At 37.4% G+C, this 18,944-nt stretch overlaps 1 protein-coding gene across 1 annotated transcript in view; it reads right to left on the bottom strand.

The window, feature by feature from the left end:
• Nucleotides 1-9,131: 9,131 nt before the first annotated feature.
• SRFBP1 (serum response factor binding protein 1) overlaps nucleotides 9,132-18,944 on the bottom strand; it is a 66,911-nt gene continuing 57,098 nt past the window's right edge. Inside the window, exons 5-8 of the mRNA XM_006927549.5 lie at nucleotides 16,788-16,869; nucleotides 15,283-15,991; nucleotides 13,554-13,582; nucleotides 9,132-9,699 (exon numbers count right to left, since the gene is read on the bottom strand). Coding sequence (XP_006927611.1) covers nucleotides 9,515-9,699; nucleotides 13,554-13,582; nucleotides 15,283-15,991; nucleotides 16,788-16,869 — 1,005 coding nt within the window. The 3' untranslated portion in view covers nucleotides 9,132-9,514. The remainder of the gene's footprint in view (nucleotides 9,700-13,553; nucleotides 13,583-15,282; nucleotides 15,992-16,787; nucleotides 16,870-18,944) is intronic.

The following is an 18,944-nucleotide window of genomic DNA, read 5'->3' as shown; positions in this document are numbered from 1 at the left end:
CTGGCAAATGGAAGTTAGCCAGGTACCTAAGGAAAAGAAGTAGATGAAGTGAGCACTTAGGTTGGACACAGTACATCTTTCTGGTTACCAAGTATCCTCTACCACAACTGGAACACATTTCTTTCTTTCTTTTTCTTTTTTCAAGGGAGACAACCCAAAGTTCTATCCAGTTACTGCAAACAGCTTCAAGTGCAACATCTCTGAATGATGGCATGGTTCTTTCCATCAGCTCTGGATATGGCTCCTTGATCTTCAGTGATACTTGCACCAACAACACAGTTACAGAAATGTCTTTACTGCCACCTGGCCCAACATACTATGATGAAACAAGGATAAATTTGTAATAAAAACTGCATCTGGTATAAGGTATAGCAGAGACACACAGAAGGCACTGGTCTATAGTAGTTACAAAAAACTTCTGGCAGGAATTTTTAGCTCCCCCTATTCCAGCATTAAGAACCTATCCTTGATTTCAACTTGGCTACCTGGGAGGAGCTACTTGTTCAACATTCTTCATAGCTCTGAATCTACTCTTTAGCAGGTTTTTTGTCTATTAGCACATTTGAGATACATGATAGGGACTGACTCTCCTTGGAGGCCTTTAAACTTTTGTAACCCATATCTTCCCTGAGCAAGTGTAGGAGCCCTAAAATACTTTTAATGACAGAACATCCGAAAGCTGGTCAAGTCCAGGCTTGCAATTTTTTTTTTTTTTGGCATTACAAATAAGCAGGTTATTGTTTTTGAGAGAAAGGGGATCTATTCAGCTGCATAAGCCCATAGCACTTTCAAAGCTCTTTCCTAAATATAATTCTCAAGGTTGACTTACTTTCCCCCTCCTCTGCCCCGTCTTAAAGCTATCATCCTTAGGAGGAAATGCCACTGTTACTCAGATCTGTGCTGTAGCCAGAAGTCTTAATGGATTTTTGTGCATAATCTCTTGTCCTTTGGGACTAGAAGCAATGGCTTTTTCATCCTATTACTTTTTGTTTTTCTTTCCTTGCAAGCTAACAGGCTACTGTCACATCCCATCTCTTGTTTTCTATCACACTGATAAATGCAGGTCATAAAAGTCAACATTACATTTTCTAGCCTTTCCCTAGAGCTATGGGGTCAAGGGCTCAGGTTCAAATTCCAAGTAATTGTAAATGACCTTTCTAAAAACTGTTTTGTCATTGCATTACACAAACCTCATTTTCTAATACTGGATATTAGTTTTCGTCTTGTCTGTGGGGGCAATGCCATGTACAGTACTTTGGATTTATTTTTACAGTAGCATCCTCCTTCCACCACCCATTTCTGAGAGTAATGATACTTGTTCTATCAAAATCTCTATTGAAATCTCTAATTTTCGCTGATTGAACACGATAGGTGTTTGTTATATAACTTAAATCAATTGGCCTAAGTGGAGGAATAAGTAGAGGACTAGAATTCTCATAGCTACTTAGGTTCCTAGGCTGATGGCTATTCCTTCATTTTAAAAATGGTGTCTTCTAGTGTCTCGCTGGGAATTGACATCCAGCGGGTGGACACAAGAAGAATGGAGGACAGAAGAGGAGTTTATGGGCTGGACCTGGAAGTGGTTTACAAAATTTCCACACGCATTCCACTAAGCAATTCTTAAGTCACAGGACCTCAACCTAACTTCAAGCGATGCTGAGAAATACAGGTTGGTTGCGTACTAATTGATTTGATTAAGGAGCATACCAATCTATCAGAATATGTAGGGGTAAGTTCCAGACAAAATAAAGGCTAAATAGAACATAAACCTATAAAAAGTACTAGAGGAAAAAAGACCTCTATTTACGTATGTTAATACATTTGCAGAATATGGGGATTCCATGGGCCTACACTGGGCACTCAGGATTCAGATGGGGAACAGAGTGGAGAAAAAGTTTTCATTGATGGTACAAGCCTGAAAGGAGAGGGTACTGCAGCAGGACACAAATGCCCACAAGGACTCTTGCTCCCTACTGAAAAAAGCTTGTCACTATAGGTCACTGTAAGGTCATCAGATACTGTCAAGAGGGTGCAGGTAAAAACTCACCGTGGGTTGGGGAACGGTAAATGAAAAAGAAAGAAAAAAACCCGTATCTCTGGTAAGAGTAAGGAAGCTAACGTGTGCCCAGACTACGAGATAGATATCCTACATCGGGGTGGGGCAAAAAAAGTCTTCCAAACAAGACTCACCAAAGATGCAAGAAGAGTTTTGCTGCCACAAAGAAGCTGCAGAATCAGTGGATCCACCCATAATCCTTTAAGATATGAAAACCACAAAAAATTTCGAACATCAAGAACTCGAAGAATTCTTTCCATGAGTCCTTTCTTGAGGAATCTACTAGAGAATAAAGCCCATCCAAACAAAAAATGACTTGGAAAACTCTAGCACTTCTTTGAAAATCTAAGATTAAAACTAATCTCAGAAGCAGAATAATGTTATACGATAATGCTCTATGTCATGCATTGTAGGTTCCAATTAAGTAAAAATAATGCAACCAGAAATGGGAGGTGAATGGAGATGAGATGAGGGAAGTTAGAATAAGCTCATTAAAGGTAATTTAGACAGTGAAATAGAACATGGGCAACACAGTGAATAAAAAAATGTGACGATGGGCATTAAGGTATAACCACTAGAACAGAAATATTAATCTTGCTAAACACAAAACTAATTTTTTAATAGAAAGTACAGTTTGAAGAGAAAGTAAAATAATAAGTATGATAATTACAGTATAAGATGACAGAATTGAAAGCAAACGTATTTGCCTTATCAACAAATGTGCATGGGTTGAATTTGCCTATTAAGTGTTAAGATTTTGAGCTTAGCTCATGAAGACCTAACTATATACTGTACTGAAGAAACACACCTAAAACAGAATGATTCAGAAAGGCTAAAAATAAAGGGATGGACAAATGTATTCCAGGAAAATGGGAACACTAAAAAAGCAGGGATAGCAACACTGACGTCAGATCAAGTAGGAAGCAAACAATAGGGAAAGATTTTCTATGATTTCAAGCTCATATGCAAAAATGAAATAAAAGGAGAAACTGAAATATCTGACTACATACAGTAAGTGACAAAATAAAACATGATAGCAAAGTAAATAACACAAAATCAGAAGAGTTAACAAACTGGGAAAAAATACTTGCAATACCCATTAAGAGATAAAGGGCTAGTGTATGTAATATATAAATAAATCTTAAAAATTATGGGGAAAAGTCAAAAACAAAACTCACTAGTAGAAAAAAGGGCAAGACATGAAAAAAATTCACAAAACCTGATGTAGAAAGTATTTAACAATTTTGAAAAAAGTATCCAACTATACCCATAAGAAAATACATAGTAAAACCACAATGGAGAAGTTGTGAAGAAACAGGCCTCTACTTGTACTGAAGCACAACCTTCATGTTGGAAAATTGGCAATTTTTAAACAAAACTACATATGCACTTACCTTCTGACATAACATTTCCACTCTAGGAATAAATCCCAAAGAGAGAACTCCAATAATATGAAAATATATACCGTTGTTTGTATTTTCTTTGCAATATTTTTTGTAACTGCAAGACAGGGAAAATAACTTGTACACCCAAACATAGATGAGTGGTTGAATAAATTGACGTCTACCTAATGGGGTACTAGAAAGTTTCTTTTTGTTGTTGTTCTTTGTTTTAAATAAGGAAAATCTTTATGGACAAATTTGCAGTGATTTCCAGGATACATTTTAATTATTTTATTTATTTTTATTTTAGAAAAAAGAGTGTGAGTAGGGGAGAGGGGCAGAGGGGGAGAGAGAATCTTAAGCAGGCTCCGTGCTCAGCGCAAACCCAACGTGGGGCTCAGTCCCACGACCTTGGGATCATGACCTGAGCCTAAATCAAGAGTTGGAGGCTCAATGAACTGAGCTACCCAGCTATCCTTCAGGATATATTTTTAAATGAAAAAGGTAGTTTATAAAATCTTCTAGGAGTGTTAACTTCTGCATTAAAAAAGGAGAAATAAATACATACACATTTATTCATCTGTGCAAAGAGAAACACAGAAAGGATACACCAGGGACTAATGAGATGGATTATCTAGAGGGGATGGGTGGGAATTGGGTAAAAAGAAAAGAAACAATTGGAAAGAGGAGTTGCCACCACCTCTCAGAGTATACCATTTTGTGCACCTCTGACTTATGGAACAATGTTCATGTTTCACACACATGAAGAAAAAATAAAGTAAAATTACCAAGGATGGAAGAAAAATCCTTTAAGGAAAATACATCAGAAACATGTGAACTAAAGTTCATTTCAAATGATGTACTTACTACATGGAAGGAAGGCATGAAAAATGCACTAACCCAGGTCACTTTTACTGTTATTACTCTAAAAATTAAATATAATTCACATACCGTATATTCATTCTCTTAAAGCACATAATTCAGTGGATTTTTGTATATTCACAAAATTGTGCAACCAACACCACCATCCAATTGCAGAACACATTCACCAATCCAAAAAAGAATGCCTCCATATCCATTAGCGGTCATTCAGTCACTACTCCTCCCTCCCCTAGCCCTTTGTAATCACTAATTAACTTTGGTCCCTATGGATTTACCTATTTTGGATATTTCATGTAAGTGGAACCATGTTTTTGTTTGGCTTCTTTCTTAACCCAATGTTTTCAAAGTTCATTCAAGTCGAGGTATATATCAATACTTCATTCCTTTCTATGGCTGAGCAGTATTCCATGGTGTATATGTGTGTGTGTGTATATATATATACACACACTACTATTGTTATCCAGTCATCTGTTGATGGTTTTTGGGTTGTTTCTTTCTGGCTATTATGAATAATGTTTTATGAACATTCATGTTTTACTTTTTGTTTGAACAGTTTTCAATTCTTTTAAGGTCTACAGCTATTAGTGAAAAGGCAGTTCACATGAGACTCTCATTATGCTTATGTTGGTACACTTGATGGTATTCCACACATCTCTGAATATGTTCATTGTTTTTTTTTTTTTTTTAAATAGGAAAAAATTGACAAATCTTTAGCTTCACCAAATATTTCTTCTGCCTGCTCCAATCTGCTATTGGCCACTTATGTTGAATTATCTGTATCATTTACTGTACTTTTCAATTCCTAATTTTTTTTTCTCTTATAATTTCTATCTCATTGTTGATATTCTCTATATGGTGAGACTGTGTTCTCAGATTTTATTTTAGTTTTTTAAACATTGTTTCCTTCGGTTCTTTGTACATCTTCTCAAAATGGTTTATTTAACGTCTTTGTTGAATAATTCTGAAGTCTGGGCCTCTTGGGGGGCAGTTTGTTTGCTTTTATTTCTCCGTATATGGGACATACTTTGTTTCTGCAGGTCTTCTAGTATTTTAGAAAACTGGTCATTTTAAGTACTTTAATGGTGCAAATCTAAAACTCAGACATTCCTCTCTCCCTAGGGCTTGTTGTTCCTGTTTTTTGTTGCCGTTTAGTATACTTTTGTGAAACTGTCAAGTCTGGATTCTTTGTTGTGTGTGGCCACTGAAGTTTCTGCTTCATTAGTTTAGTGGTACACTAATAACTGGACAGAGATTTCCTTCAATGCCTGGAATCAACACTTCTCCAATTTTGCTGAGAGGCTCTGTGTGTGTGTGTACGGGGGCACACCTTCAGCACTTAGCCAGGAAGTGGACAATTCCACCTGAGCCTTCATTTCCTGCTTGAATAGAACCTCAAGGTCAGCTAGAAGTTAAGAGCTTAGCACCTTCTCAGCTCTTTCCTGAACACAGACACAGCCCTATGCATGCACATGACTTGCTTAATTCCAAGAAATGTCAAAACTTATCAAAGTCCCTAAGGATACTGAATTCTCCAGATTTCCTTTTAAGCTTTTTGATAAACGCATTTGCCTCAACTGTTATTCACTGCCTTAGGCAGATGTGATGTTAAACAATTACCTCTGATAGTTTTTGAAAAGTGACATCAGGAGAAAAGGCTTTTCACACTGAGCAAGTTCTTGGTCAAGACAGACTTGCAAGTGGGGTCTTCCAGTGGATAACCACACTGGTCAAATAATGACAGTTCTCAGTGAATGTATCTTTGAAGCAGGTCCAACCCTGTTCTTCTTCCTCTAGTGGCTGCCAGGGTGCTGGTTTTCACTATGATTGTGAGCTGCTGGTTCTCAAAACTATCAAGGATCTGAGGAGTGAGAAGTTGAAAATAGGGCAAGTTAAAATGTCACAAAGATCACTGTTCCTATCAAGATGCATCCTTTCCTGAAAAATACTCCCTGGATTGCAGTCAACCTGTGGCTAACTCCATAGTTCAGAACAGGTTGATTCTGACAATATAGTTTTCTCACTGCTTTTTAGGGAGAGAATTTCGGTATGTCTTTACTCCACCATTTTTGCTGACATCATTTCGGGTAACTTTCAAACTTCGTTTTGAGACCATTTGTCCTTGAGCTAAAGAAAAAAGAACTCTAAAACTATACTGAACTTTGGCTAGTAGACTTGTATTTTGCAGAGGCATCAGTTAGCAATTTTGAAACTAACTTCTGTGTATTCTAGGGTTGAGAAAATAATATACTGTGGATAAGGAGAACCATATTTCTCACTGTTAGATAGCAAAAGGACACAAGACAGCCTGAGTAGGCTCCGACTGGCCAAATTAAGGACAATTTGAGCATCAAAATAAACAATGGATTTCGAATGCTGACGATTATATAGTAATAGGAATCAGACTGGCCATTCTACATTAAATGACTAGAAGACTGGATAAAATATATAAAACTTAGGTTTTCAGACAATGGACAAAAGGCAGTACAATATAGTAATAACTCAGAGAAAGAAAACAAACGAGTTGAGCGCTTTAGCTCACTGCATGGAGTTTCAAACTACACTGCTGAGGGAAGGAACCCTAGAATAGCTCAGTGGCCTTACTGAGGAGACAGAGTTCGGAGTTTACATAGACTACTGTGACTAGAATTTGAAGCAAAATACTAGAGAGGAAGGAGATGAACAGAAAACAAGTGCTCTGGAGATCTTTGCAGGACCCTGTCAAGCCTATGGCTTAAGACTGATCTGTGCAATGTATGAGGAATCTGCCAAGGCCAGGAAAAAATTCACCAGAAAGGAGTTTGTGAAACAACCTACAAAGGGCCAGGAGTAGTTTGTGTTCTCATCTCACCAGATATAACAAAAGGACTTGCTAAATAAAAGACAAAGCATCAGGCAGGATGCTCAGAATGGGAATGCCTCTGGAGTGGAGCCAAATGAACCCTAGGCCAAGGTTTCTCAATCTTGGCACTGCTGACATTTTGGGATGGATAATTTCTTGCTGTATACAAAGTAGAATGTTCACTAGCATCCCCGGCCTATATTCACTAGATGTAACACAAAATATCTGCAGATGTTGCGAAATGTTCCGAAGGGTAAAACTCCCCAAAACTGAGAGCCACTGCAGACAAGATCATTAAAACAGCTATTAACGTCCCATGTGTTCAAGGAAGTAGAGAAAAACCTGAGCATGATAAGAAGACAAATGAAATATTATAACAAAAACAATGGCAAAGAGAGGGGGGGAGAAGAGGAGGAAGAGGAGGAGGAAGAGGAGGAGGAGGAGGAGGAGGAGGAGGAGGAGGAGGAGGAGGAGAAGGAGGAGGAGAGCCACGGATAAAGCAAATGTGGTAATGTTACTGTTTGGAGAACCTGGGTGAAGAATATTGTGCAGTAAAGAATTTGGCTTTGCCCAAAGAGAGAATTGCCTTTGCCACTGGCTTCTTGGAGGTAATCTGAGGAATACCTGATAGAAGTCTCTTTGTTTAGGGCAGCAGCTAGCTACAATCATTTGGGCAATCAACTGATCATGCTTACATATTGCAGCCACCACAAAAATTCTGGACACCAAAACTTGAGTTAGCTTCTAACACTGGCCAAACTCTAAGCACACTGATGCCAGGATGGTAAAGTGTCCTGAGGACAACAGAAGTTTGTGTTAGTTAGAACCCTCACAGACATGGTCCTATCCATCTCTTCCTTTGAGAGGTTCTAATTTGTACCCTTTCCCTGTAATAAACAGTAACTCTGAATAGGTTTCAGTGTGTGTGTGTGTGTGTGTGTGTGTGTGTGTGTGTGTGTGTGTGTAGGTTTCAGTTAGTTCTGGGAGTTTTGTAGCAAATTTTTGAACCTAAGGGTGTTTGGGGAACCCTTCCCCCACAACCCCCACCTCCAAACCTGCAGAGGTGTCAGAAGTATGAGAAGTGACAGTGGTCTCATGTCTTGTGTGGGCTCTTCCCTCTAACCCTGTAGCTGGGCCCTAATTCCTTGCAGTAGGATAAGAAGTCTAGGACAGACTTGGTGGTCTGGAGGACAGTACTCTCCAAGTCACAATTTGGCTAAACCTGGGTAGGCATGGACACATCTTTCTTTCACCTTTCCTGTAATAATTTTTCATAATTAAAATTTCAATGGAAATTAATTTTAATTTTATATAATTGACATGTCAAAATAAAAATTTTAAAGCAGGGAAAGTAAATTTTGCATTCAACAGCAAAAAACAATTTTCTTTCTGTATACTCTCTTGAATTCCATTGCTTTAGTTATCTAAATTCTTAAGCTCTTGAAAATGACAGAAATGACTCTCCAGAGCTTATGAATTTCTGCTAACCAGAGGCCTTTTCCTGCCATTAACAGCAACATGGAATTTCCTTATCTTTAGTTAGTTAACCAAGAACCTTTAATTTCTTCCAGAGAAGCCAAAGTGAAACATTTGAAAGGAGTTTCAAAATCCTGTCTTCCTTTGAAATAACAGTACTGTATAGCAAAAATAGGCCCTTCCCCTGTGAGGCATCTCATAACCTCATTCAGTTCTCTGGAAATGCTCCTTCAATCATACCTCCTTCAGGATTTGTCCTTATAAATAAATTCCCATCCATGATTCCACAAAAAAAAATGTTTCTATAAAAGCACATTAAAGTAACTACATGTTATACATTCTTGATATAAACAAGTATTTCTATGCAGTGACATATATAACCAATTTTTTGGTCGTGTTGCTACACTTAAACACATATGTTTCCTAAAAACTAGAGATAAAATTCAGAAATCAAAAACTGGGAGCTTATTTTAAAAGTCAAAGAGATCACAAATCATTAAAAGTATAATAAAAATTAACATTTATTTTTATAATTTATTGTCTTCATACCCATAATAAAAGTTAACTTAGTTTTGCTAAGAATAACTCTTAGGAAAGATGATCTATTTTAAATAACTATAATTTCCTCATATTTTCCACTGTAAAATATATCTCCTAAACATTCATTTTCAAGGCAAGAAACAAGAGCTACACTTGTCATATTCACTTCATGATAAGTGCACATGACCAAGACCGAGAGAGTTGTGATCTCAGAATTCTTGCACAGAGGGAAGAGTGCAGGTATATTATTAAGAAACAATTTAAGTATGTACTTGATTTGTGCACGGCTTATGTAAACATAACTTTAATAACAGGCTGGTTCACAGAAAGAAGTCCTAATCAATCATCAAATGTAATTTTTTTCCCCTGAAACACAGCAATTTTAGACTGCTGTTCTTTCCGCCTCCTGCTTGCTTCCCATGAAGGATGAAGAGGCAGCTGTGACTGCTGTTTTGTATTTTCAAGTCCTCTCTGTGCACTCTTATTAAACGGATTCTTGAGCTGAAGTTCATTTTGCTGAAAACCTGGGAGGAGAAACCAAAAATAGTGAAAACTAAATGCCTAAAGACCATACAAGAGAAAGACATTTCATTTTTTCACATCAGCGTTTAAAGAAGGAATTTAATTTTACTTCAATGGTATATATCACAATTTAAAATCTAAGTCTAACAGGAATAGTTTGAAATTGTAATATACATATGAATAGGCAATTTCGGGACACATGCCTTCTAATATTTTAAACAGATGTTTATTGTGTATCTCCTCATGTATGTTGTGCTGTCTTATTTGCACTGAGGAAACAGTTTAAGAAAGGAAACAATACAGACAACATGGAAGGCCAAGAAAAAAAAAAGAAAAAGAAAAAAAAGAAAAGAGCATCTTATATTTTCAAAGGAACATCATTAGTTTAGGATATCTGTGTATGATGTAGCCAGAAAATTCACATATATTTACTAAAATACTCGGTCTGACCATGGTGATGGGAGGAGAGATGAATTTTTAAAGGGCTACTGATTGATTCCACTGCCTTGTTACTGAACATAAAATTATTATGAGATAAATTACTAAATTCACTCCAATTTAAGACAAAGCTCTTTTTCAATCATAAAATTATCCACCAGATACAAGGGTGGCAAGTTGCTTCTAGTCCTTATATCCTCTTAAATTATAAGATACTTAAAACTACGTTATTTTTTTTAAATTTTTTTTTTTAACGTTTTATTTATTTTTGAGACAGAGAGAGACAGAGCATGAACGGGGGAGGGGCAGAGAGAGAGGGAGACACAGAATCAGAAGCAGGCTCCAGGCTCTGAGCCATCAGCCCAGAGCCCGACGCGGGGCTCCAACTCACGGACCGCGAGATCGTGACCTGAGCCGAAGTCGGCCGCTTAACCGACTGAGCCACCCAGGCGCCCCAAAACTACATTATTTTGAACAAGAAAGTAGTGTTTGTGAGAAACACATCAGCCAGAAAAGACATGAATTAATGCATGTTTATAGAATGAGGGTGGGGGAAAGGGAGACAAAAACGTAACAGAGATTTTAAGTAGTACGTGGGAAGTGTAATTTCTCCACTGCAACTTAGACATCATTCACTGTCAAAAGCGTTCTCAAGATCTCCTTAAAAAGTAAATGTCGTAACATTACACAAACAAACGCACACAGTTTGGGACAACATTTCCAAAACATTTATTGTACACAGAATTCAAAACGTCCTGCATGCTACACAAATCACATGTGGTCTAGAAATCTGATATAATACTCAGAGTGGCTCTAGTGATGAAGAACAAAGAGTTTAAATGTTAAAAGAAACTGCTTCATAAAAAATGAGATTTAAATAAGGCAGTCTTCTAAACTAATATATATTTTAGATAATTAGGTAAAGTATATTTGTAGGTGTAAACACATTATAATTTAAATTCTATAAATATATAAGCTAAGCGAAAAAACAAAAGCCCTTCCACTTGGGTCTCCTCACTGGGAAAATGTGGGGGGTGCCTGCAGTTTACAGTTACTCTGTGTCTGAATATAAGGTGAATGAGGCAGATGCCAAGTGTCTGCCAGACCTACTTTTCTTTTCCTCCTGGGTGCACAGCCAGGATACATTCCCCATCCTGACCACAGCTAGATGAGGCCATGAAGCTGAGTTATAGCCAAAGACATGTGAACAAAAGGTCTGATCAGAAAAACCTCACATTCGATCCTTTAATCTCTCTCTCTCTCTCTCTCTGCTCCCAGAGAGCACAGAGAAATCCCAGAGGCACGAGATGGAAGGAGGCTGCAAAGAGCACATAGGCTGTGACGAATGAGAATTCAATCACCACGATTTGGTGGCTGCTTGCTACAGCAGGCAGTCTACTACGAATAGGAGCAAAGTGCCACTCGGAAGGAGGATGCAGCCATCACAACAACATGTACAGTTGGCAGTGGATCGGCCGTTCAGTGGTAGGTGGTAAGGAAATGGATACCCGAGGCTGAAAAGTGGGCACATCTCCCGTGCCAATGAAAGGGGCAGAACTGTGGCCATTCTCACTGTTGCCAAGTGAGAACCTGGGAGGCAGCCTGTATGCCTATGGAGTTCCCAACACCAGGGTAGGTGGTGGGAAAGAATAAAAGAATTAGTGTACTGATGGCTCTTTGGCAACAGACTACAAAAAAGAGCAGCGTCCAGGAAAGAACTGGCCAGCTCACAGACAGAAACTGAAAGCAACAGAGAATCCAGATATCTGGGAACTAACTTAAGGTTAAGAAAAGCCTTTGGACTTTGAAAGTAAGACGGGAGACTAAGATTTTAAGCAGTAAAGGCCTCTGGAGATTCAGCCCCAGAGCAAAGTTAAGAGTAGAGTATGGCCTTCTCAACCAAACCTGAGAGTCTCAACACAGCAGACACATGGAATGATGCTTGGGGTGGGGAAAAAAATACCCTCAAACATAAAGAAAGCAAGTTTGACAACTTGCTCTAGGAAAAAATTGGTGGTGTGGTGACTAGCTCATGGATGGACTAACGGGAAATGAAGAAGTCAGAAATCCACTAAGTTTTGGAGGGACCTGTGTTGTGACAGAAACCCTAAGTCTAGGCTGAAAAAACTCTCTTGAATGTTAAAGACTCTGAACGGTCTCCAGGACCATATGTTTTTACCAGTCACTTGGTGCAGCCCCCAAGGAAATTATACCAAATGTCTGCTTCAGGTGTGGCCATAGAACAAAAACCTCCCAAGAAGACAGTCAGAAGCCAGGAAGAACAATGGACAAGGAAGTTCCTCCAGCTCCTTTACAATTTTTGCTCAGTAGTGGTAGACATGTTATGTGCCTCCCAATTCTCTCTTAACTGACTGGAAGTTTATATTGTGGTTACCTTGTCCCTGATCTGCCACTAAATATTTGGTTATGAGCTGGGGACGGGCAGTCTGTGTTTAAGTGGCCAGGCCACCAAGCTTGGGGCAGTCCCATCCAGGAAACCAGATGGAAAGTACCGCCTCATCCAGGGGATGGATGATGCTGGGCTGGGACTCTGAGGTGGATTCCCTGGGAAGGAGAGAAGTGTGCTCTGTTTGGGGGAGGGGCAGTGAAATGGAATCTCTCACATCTGGTGAGGGAAGGATGGTCAGTAGCAGACAGTTACGTGTTTAAGAAATTCCACTTTCTTTTTTCCTCCTAACCACACAATTAGACAACGTTTCTTAGCTCCCCTGTGGCTAAATGGCACCATATAATTGAATTCTGGCTAATGAATTATGAGTGTTACTGATTCCTGCCACTTTCTGGCCTGGCCCATGAAAACCTCCTGCACAATTCTCCATGTACTTCTTCCCTTCTGCTGGCCAAACGGAAACTGCAGGAGAAAGGAGCCACAAGATGAAAGGAGCCTGATCCTTGAATTACTCTATGAAACTGTCAATTCACAGTGGACTGTGATGTGAGTGAAAAACAGATTTTCATTATTTTAAGCCAGTGAGAGTCGGGGATTATGTATAGAAGTGAGACTACCCAAATATATTTAATTTGACTTGTTATGAATTAATGTGAAAATACTTTTACTCTTAACCCAGAAAGTAACATACTTGTTACTGAATATTTAATAGTATGGTGCTAAGACATAACGTATATGATAACTCAGTTCAAGAGAAATCAAATAGAGCCAATGTGTCCTGGTAAGTTTTATTTACACCTTTCCTCCTGGCACAGATAGGTAATAACAACAACAACAAAAAAACCAATTACAATTTAAAAATCACACTGATAATTAGAAAATGTTCTGTTCCCCTTTCTGTGGGTACATAATTCATTCAGACTATTAAGCAACCGGAGTTTTTATCCTTCCATTCTGGAAAAGCATCAGTTAACTATATAGAAAGGGCAGGAAGCCAGTAATACATACCTGGGGTTTTGCTTTTTGGAGCCTGTTCTCTGTAATTTCCAAAAGAAGAAAAGACCATTAGGACTTTAAAAAGATAAATAACTTTACAAAGATAAAATAAAATAAGCTAGGGATAAAACTCAAAGGACTATCGCACTCCCTCATCCCCCCAACAATCTTTAAAAAAATGATAACTTCCCCCACAAGCTTTAGCTGTATCAAAGTTTGATTTTACAATCAGTATTTACAACCAATATTACAACAGAAACGTGTGAATTTCCTTCTCACCCCACTTCCTTACAGGGACTTCTGGTCATAAAATATCCTATCTTGGTTACATATGTACTGTCTCCACTCTTGAAGACCATCCAGACAAAAAATTTCTAAAGTCTTCATAAAGCAGGAAAGAGTCACATGTAACAACAATTAAGATTTACATTTTGTGAGAGATGGAAGGGATAACGGTATGTTATTCTCAAGTGAGAAAAGAAATGGAGCCTTGTGAGGCAGGTTTGGGACACATAAAAACGATTTTAATTAATTTTAAGGTTCCAAATATGGTTGTGTGTCTTTCTACACTTACTTCCCTGGAAAATGTTAACATCACAAGTTTCTGTTCTATTAAAAATTATCCTTGACTTTACAAAAACAATTTTCTGAAGAAAATAGCTGTTACTGAAGAAATAATCTAACCGTGTGAAGCTATCTCCTACCAGATTAGAATTACAAATGAAATTAAACTTACTGACTTATCACAGGAGAGCTGTGGAAACTGGTGGTGAATAGCAGGGACAGAGGCAGCAACATTACCAAATACACAGGAGTCCGGAGAAGCTCAGTGAGAGCAAGCATTTCATAAGAAAAGGACTGATGTTTAAAATAATGATGGCTCTGGGTTGTCAAAAACATAGCCCACTGTTCTTTTTTTTTTTTTTTTTTAGTTTTTTTTTTTTTAATGTTTATTTATTTTTGAGACAGAGACAGAGCGTGAACAGGGGAGGGGCAGAGAGAGAGGGAGACACAGAATCGGAAACAGCCTCCAGGCTCTGAGCTGTCAGCCCAGAGCCCGACACAGGGCTCGACCCACAAACTGTGAGATCATGACCTGAGCCGAAGTTGGATGCTTAACTGGCCACCCAGGCGCCCCAAAGCCCACTGTTCTTTTCAGAAAGTTCTATTTAAAGAGAAAGATATGTGAGATATTTTCAAAAGGTTTTCATCAAAAGCAAATTCAAAGTTTGAAGATTTTGGTCATCTAAGGGATAAACTTAAATTAGCTGGACAAATTACCTGGCTACAGGATAAATGTGGCACTCCATTTAGGTATTTTAAAAAATTTTTATTTTAAGATGTCCCCTTTTATTTTAAAGCTTATTTATTTATTTTGAGAGAGAGAGGACAAAGCAGGGCAGAGAGAGGCAAAGAGACAGAGAATCTCAAGCAGGCTCCAACAGTCAGCGCAGAGCCCAAGTGGGGCTTGAACCCAGAGCCATGCGTGAGATCATGACCTGAGTTGAAATTGAGTCAGATGCTCAGCCAACTGAGTCACCCAGGCACCCTTCCATATGTGTATTTGTAAATATGATCTGAATATAACATTCAAAAGGGCCAAGTCTAAACAAAGGATGTGTTGTATAAACTACATGTATGTATGGGAGAGATTCTGTCGTAGTTAGGATGTGCAGATATTTCTTTTCTTTAAAAAAATTAAGAACTAATAATTATTTTAGGATAGAAAAAATACTCTTACCTTCTGGAGATTTTAGATCCAGATAAAGAATGGAAAAACACTGACTCAAACTTCCTTGATTCTATACTTGGCGGGTTTTTGTCTTTTCTTATATTCTGATGGGTTTCAAGTAGATCTTCTTCAGGTAACACTTTTTTGGGGGGGTTTTGTTCCTTAACTGAAGAATGGCAACTACTTTCCTTCTTTCGTGTCCGTCTGACTTTCCCAATGAAGAAGTCATCACCACTGTCACTATCCTCAGACATTGAAGACTGTTTGTAAAACCTTTCTTCTGTGCTATCATCAAAATACTCCTTTTCTTCTTCCTGTAATTCTTCTCCATCACTGTTATCACCAAGGGAGCTATTGGACCCTTTACTTTTTTTAGTTTTACTTATTGTTTTCATTTTTGGGTCAGCAGGTGTCTTCCGCGGTTCAGACGGAACTACAGAATCCCTTTCAGAAGGCTTTGATGGAGAATCTGGAATGTCTACAGCATTGGGTCCATGTTCCATCTTGGTTATTTTTTCTTTTGAATTTCTTGGTTTCTTTGCCAATATTTTGGCTTCTTTCTCTTTTTGCTCACTGACAATAGTTCCTTCATGCTGTAACTTACTGGCATCATCATTTGAACACAAAGTGTCCTTGGAATGATTTTCTACTGAAGCATTCTTTGATGAGTTAATTTCAACAACATTTTGTCTTGCATCTTTAAAAGCTTTGACAGCAGCTGCAAAAGAAATAGCACATGACTTGTTTCAGCATTAAAACAGATAATAAAACATAACTGTTTCAGTACAGTATTTCTTCAACTATTTGGAAATACTTAAGAGGACAACTGCAATTATATATGCAAATATATATATGCAAATATATATGATAGATCTGAACCCACAGAAGAACTCTAGTGACTTTAAAAACCAAACTGAGAAATGCTCAGAGATATTCAATTTAAAACTCTAAAATTAACCATCCTTTCAGGCCTTGGAATCATGAAAAATAGTGGAAACTTCAGTGAATACAAATAAGAAAAATAAAATGGCCACTTCAATTTCTTTAGCAAAATTGTGTTGATATGGTTGTGGCACATTATAAATCGTGTTTTCAGACATAAAAATAAATATCTTCTAATCTGTGACAACATTTAATTCTTTCAACGCATTTTATAATAATGAAAATTATGTGAGTACGTGGCCACATCAAAAGTAATATTATGAATTACATTAATATTTAGCAAACCAGTTGTATTAAAATTTACCATGAATATATATTATATATATAAATACATACATATTTATATATTAGAATTTAGGAAAAAATACAGATTTAATTTTTCATTAGACATCAGATAACTTCCATATCAGGCACCTTACCACATTTAAAAAAATATTTGAAGGAGATATTTATAAAAGGTCCTCAAAATGAAAAAAAAAAAAACATAGAATAAATAAATCAATAGCCATTTATTCAGAATCATATACCCAAGTGCATTTAGGTACATGGCTTAAAAGTCATTTAATTCATACCTTTTAGCACATCTATTTTTTTCTTCAGAAGAGGATGCACTGCTAGCCTAGCAATTGCTCTTTCAGTTGCAGTAGAATCAGGCTGCAAATTGAAATAATAAACATGGGAATAAAAGCCAGATAGTACTATTAAGAAGTGAGTAAAAGAAAATCTATCGTATTTATTTTTTTATTTTTTTATTTTTTTCAATATATGAAATTTATTGTCAAATTGGTTTCCATACATCACCCAGTGCTCATCCCAAAAGTATTGTAATTTTTTTAAAACGAAGAGCCAGGTAACAGGAATTTGTCAGTATTCTCATTAGATAAATCACTTGTATAATCCATGATGAAGAAAAAATAAAGCTCATGGTGACAAAAATAATACTGCCCTGAACAATTAAATCATCTAATCAGGAACACCTTGGTGGCTCAGCTGGTTAAGCAGCAGACTCTTGCTTTTGGCTCAGGTCATGATCTCATGGTCTGTGAGATCGAGCCCAGGGTTAGGTTCTGTGTTGCCAGTGCAGAGCCTGTTTGGGATTCTCTCTCTCTCTGCCCCTCCTCCACTCATACTCTCTTTCTCAAAACAAATAAACTTAAAAAAATTATCATGTCATCCATTAACAAATATTCTTTGTGGTCTTAGTATATTTCCAGAACTGTGGTAGGCATCCTGTGTGATGGGGGTGGGGGTGGGGGGTGGGGGTGGAAAGCTCCTGCTTTCAAAGAGCTTAAAAAATCTAGTTAAAAATAGACTAAATAAATATGAAAGAACCAAATAACATATTAGTACTAAGCTGGGTGATTCAAAATATTGTAATGTTTGAAATTCCAGTTAACAGAGATACAGAAATTATCTGATGTTAAATATCTGTATTTTGAATGTCTCAATATCTCTACTGTACTCTCAGAATGTTCTACCAGTGCTTGGCTGATAGCCAACACTTCATAAACTTGATGATGCCTGAATGGAAGCTGATTATATATAACAGTTAATATATTTATGAATTTAGAAAAACCAATGATTTGGGATAATTTCTTTGAAAATCATCTGTAGGCTGACAACTTCCAAATTTCTAACTGCTACTCTCACTTGAGATTGAGGCTCCTGTATCAACCTCCTGCTTGACATATTAAAAGAGAATTCTTTGATATCCTTCCCAAACCTACTTCTTCAGGCTTTCCTATCTTATTATATGTAATTTCAATTTTGCTGGTTGTTCAGAACTAAAACTTTAAGAATTCTTCTATCACATTTCTCCTTCCTTCAGAGCTCACAATTATTCCTTTAGCAAATCCTATAGTTCCAAATGCAAAATAGATTCAGGGCCAGTCATTTCTCACCACTTCTGCTGTTAAGACTTTTGACCAATTCACCAACACCTCTCACCTGCAGCACCAACGAAATATCCTCAAACCTGGTCACCTGCTCCCCTACACCTGATTTTCCATATAGCATCACAGGGAGTTTTTAAAAGGTAACCAGATCATGGTATGTCCTTATCTCTTCTTCTTCAAGCTTTACTGCCTTCTGATGCTTAGGCTATTCCACTATAAGCTCTTCTCTACCTGGAATGGTATACTCCCAAATATATACATGGCTGATCATCTCCTATTATTCATGTATCTGCTCAAATGTTATCTGAACTAACACAACACTTGCCATAATTCTTTATTTACTTCACATCACTTAGCACCGCATGTCAGTGCAGGTATTTTCCTATCTGTGAGGCAGGGGCTTTGTTTTCCTCATTGCTACAGACATAGTGCTTGGATCGGTAACTGGTAACAGGCTGGATTCGATAAACATCTCATAAAACAAGTGAATACATTTCACTAGTGTGTCCCGTAGAGTTGTCAGTCTTAAATGTCTTTATTTTAAATTTACTCTTCATTGTTAATGGACCAATATAAAGCTTTTTTTCCCTTAGTAATACAAACTTATGAGTACATTAGTAAGTGCAAGATGATGGCAGTTTGAAGTCTACCGTGTTTGAAGGACTTATCCAGGCAATGTACAAGAATCAGTTGCATTTCTATGAAATAGCTAAAAGGAAAATAAAGAAAACAATCCTATTTACAGTATCATAAAAAATGATAAAATACTTAGGAATAAATACAACAAAGGAAGTGAAAGATCTTTACACTTAAAACTCACAAGACTTTAATAAC

This window comes from Felis catus, chromosome A1 (genome assembly GCF_018350175.1).
Source record: "Felis catus isolate Fca126 chromosome A1, F.catus_Fca126_mat1.0, whole genome shotgun sequence".
Classification (NCBI taxonomy): domain Eukaryota; kingdom Metazoa; phylum Chordata; class Mammalia; order Carnivora; family Felidae; genus Felis; species Felis catus.
This window is presented reverse-complemented; position numbering and strand designations above follow the sequence as displayed.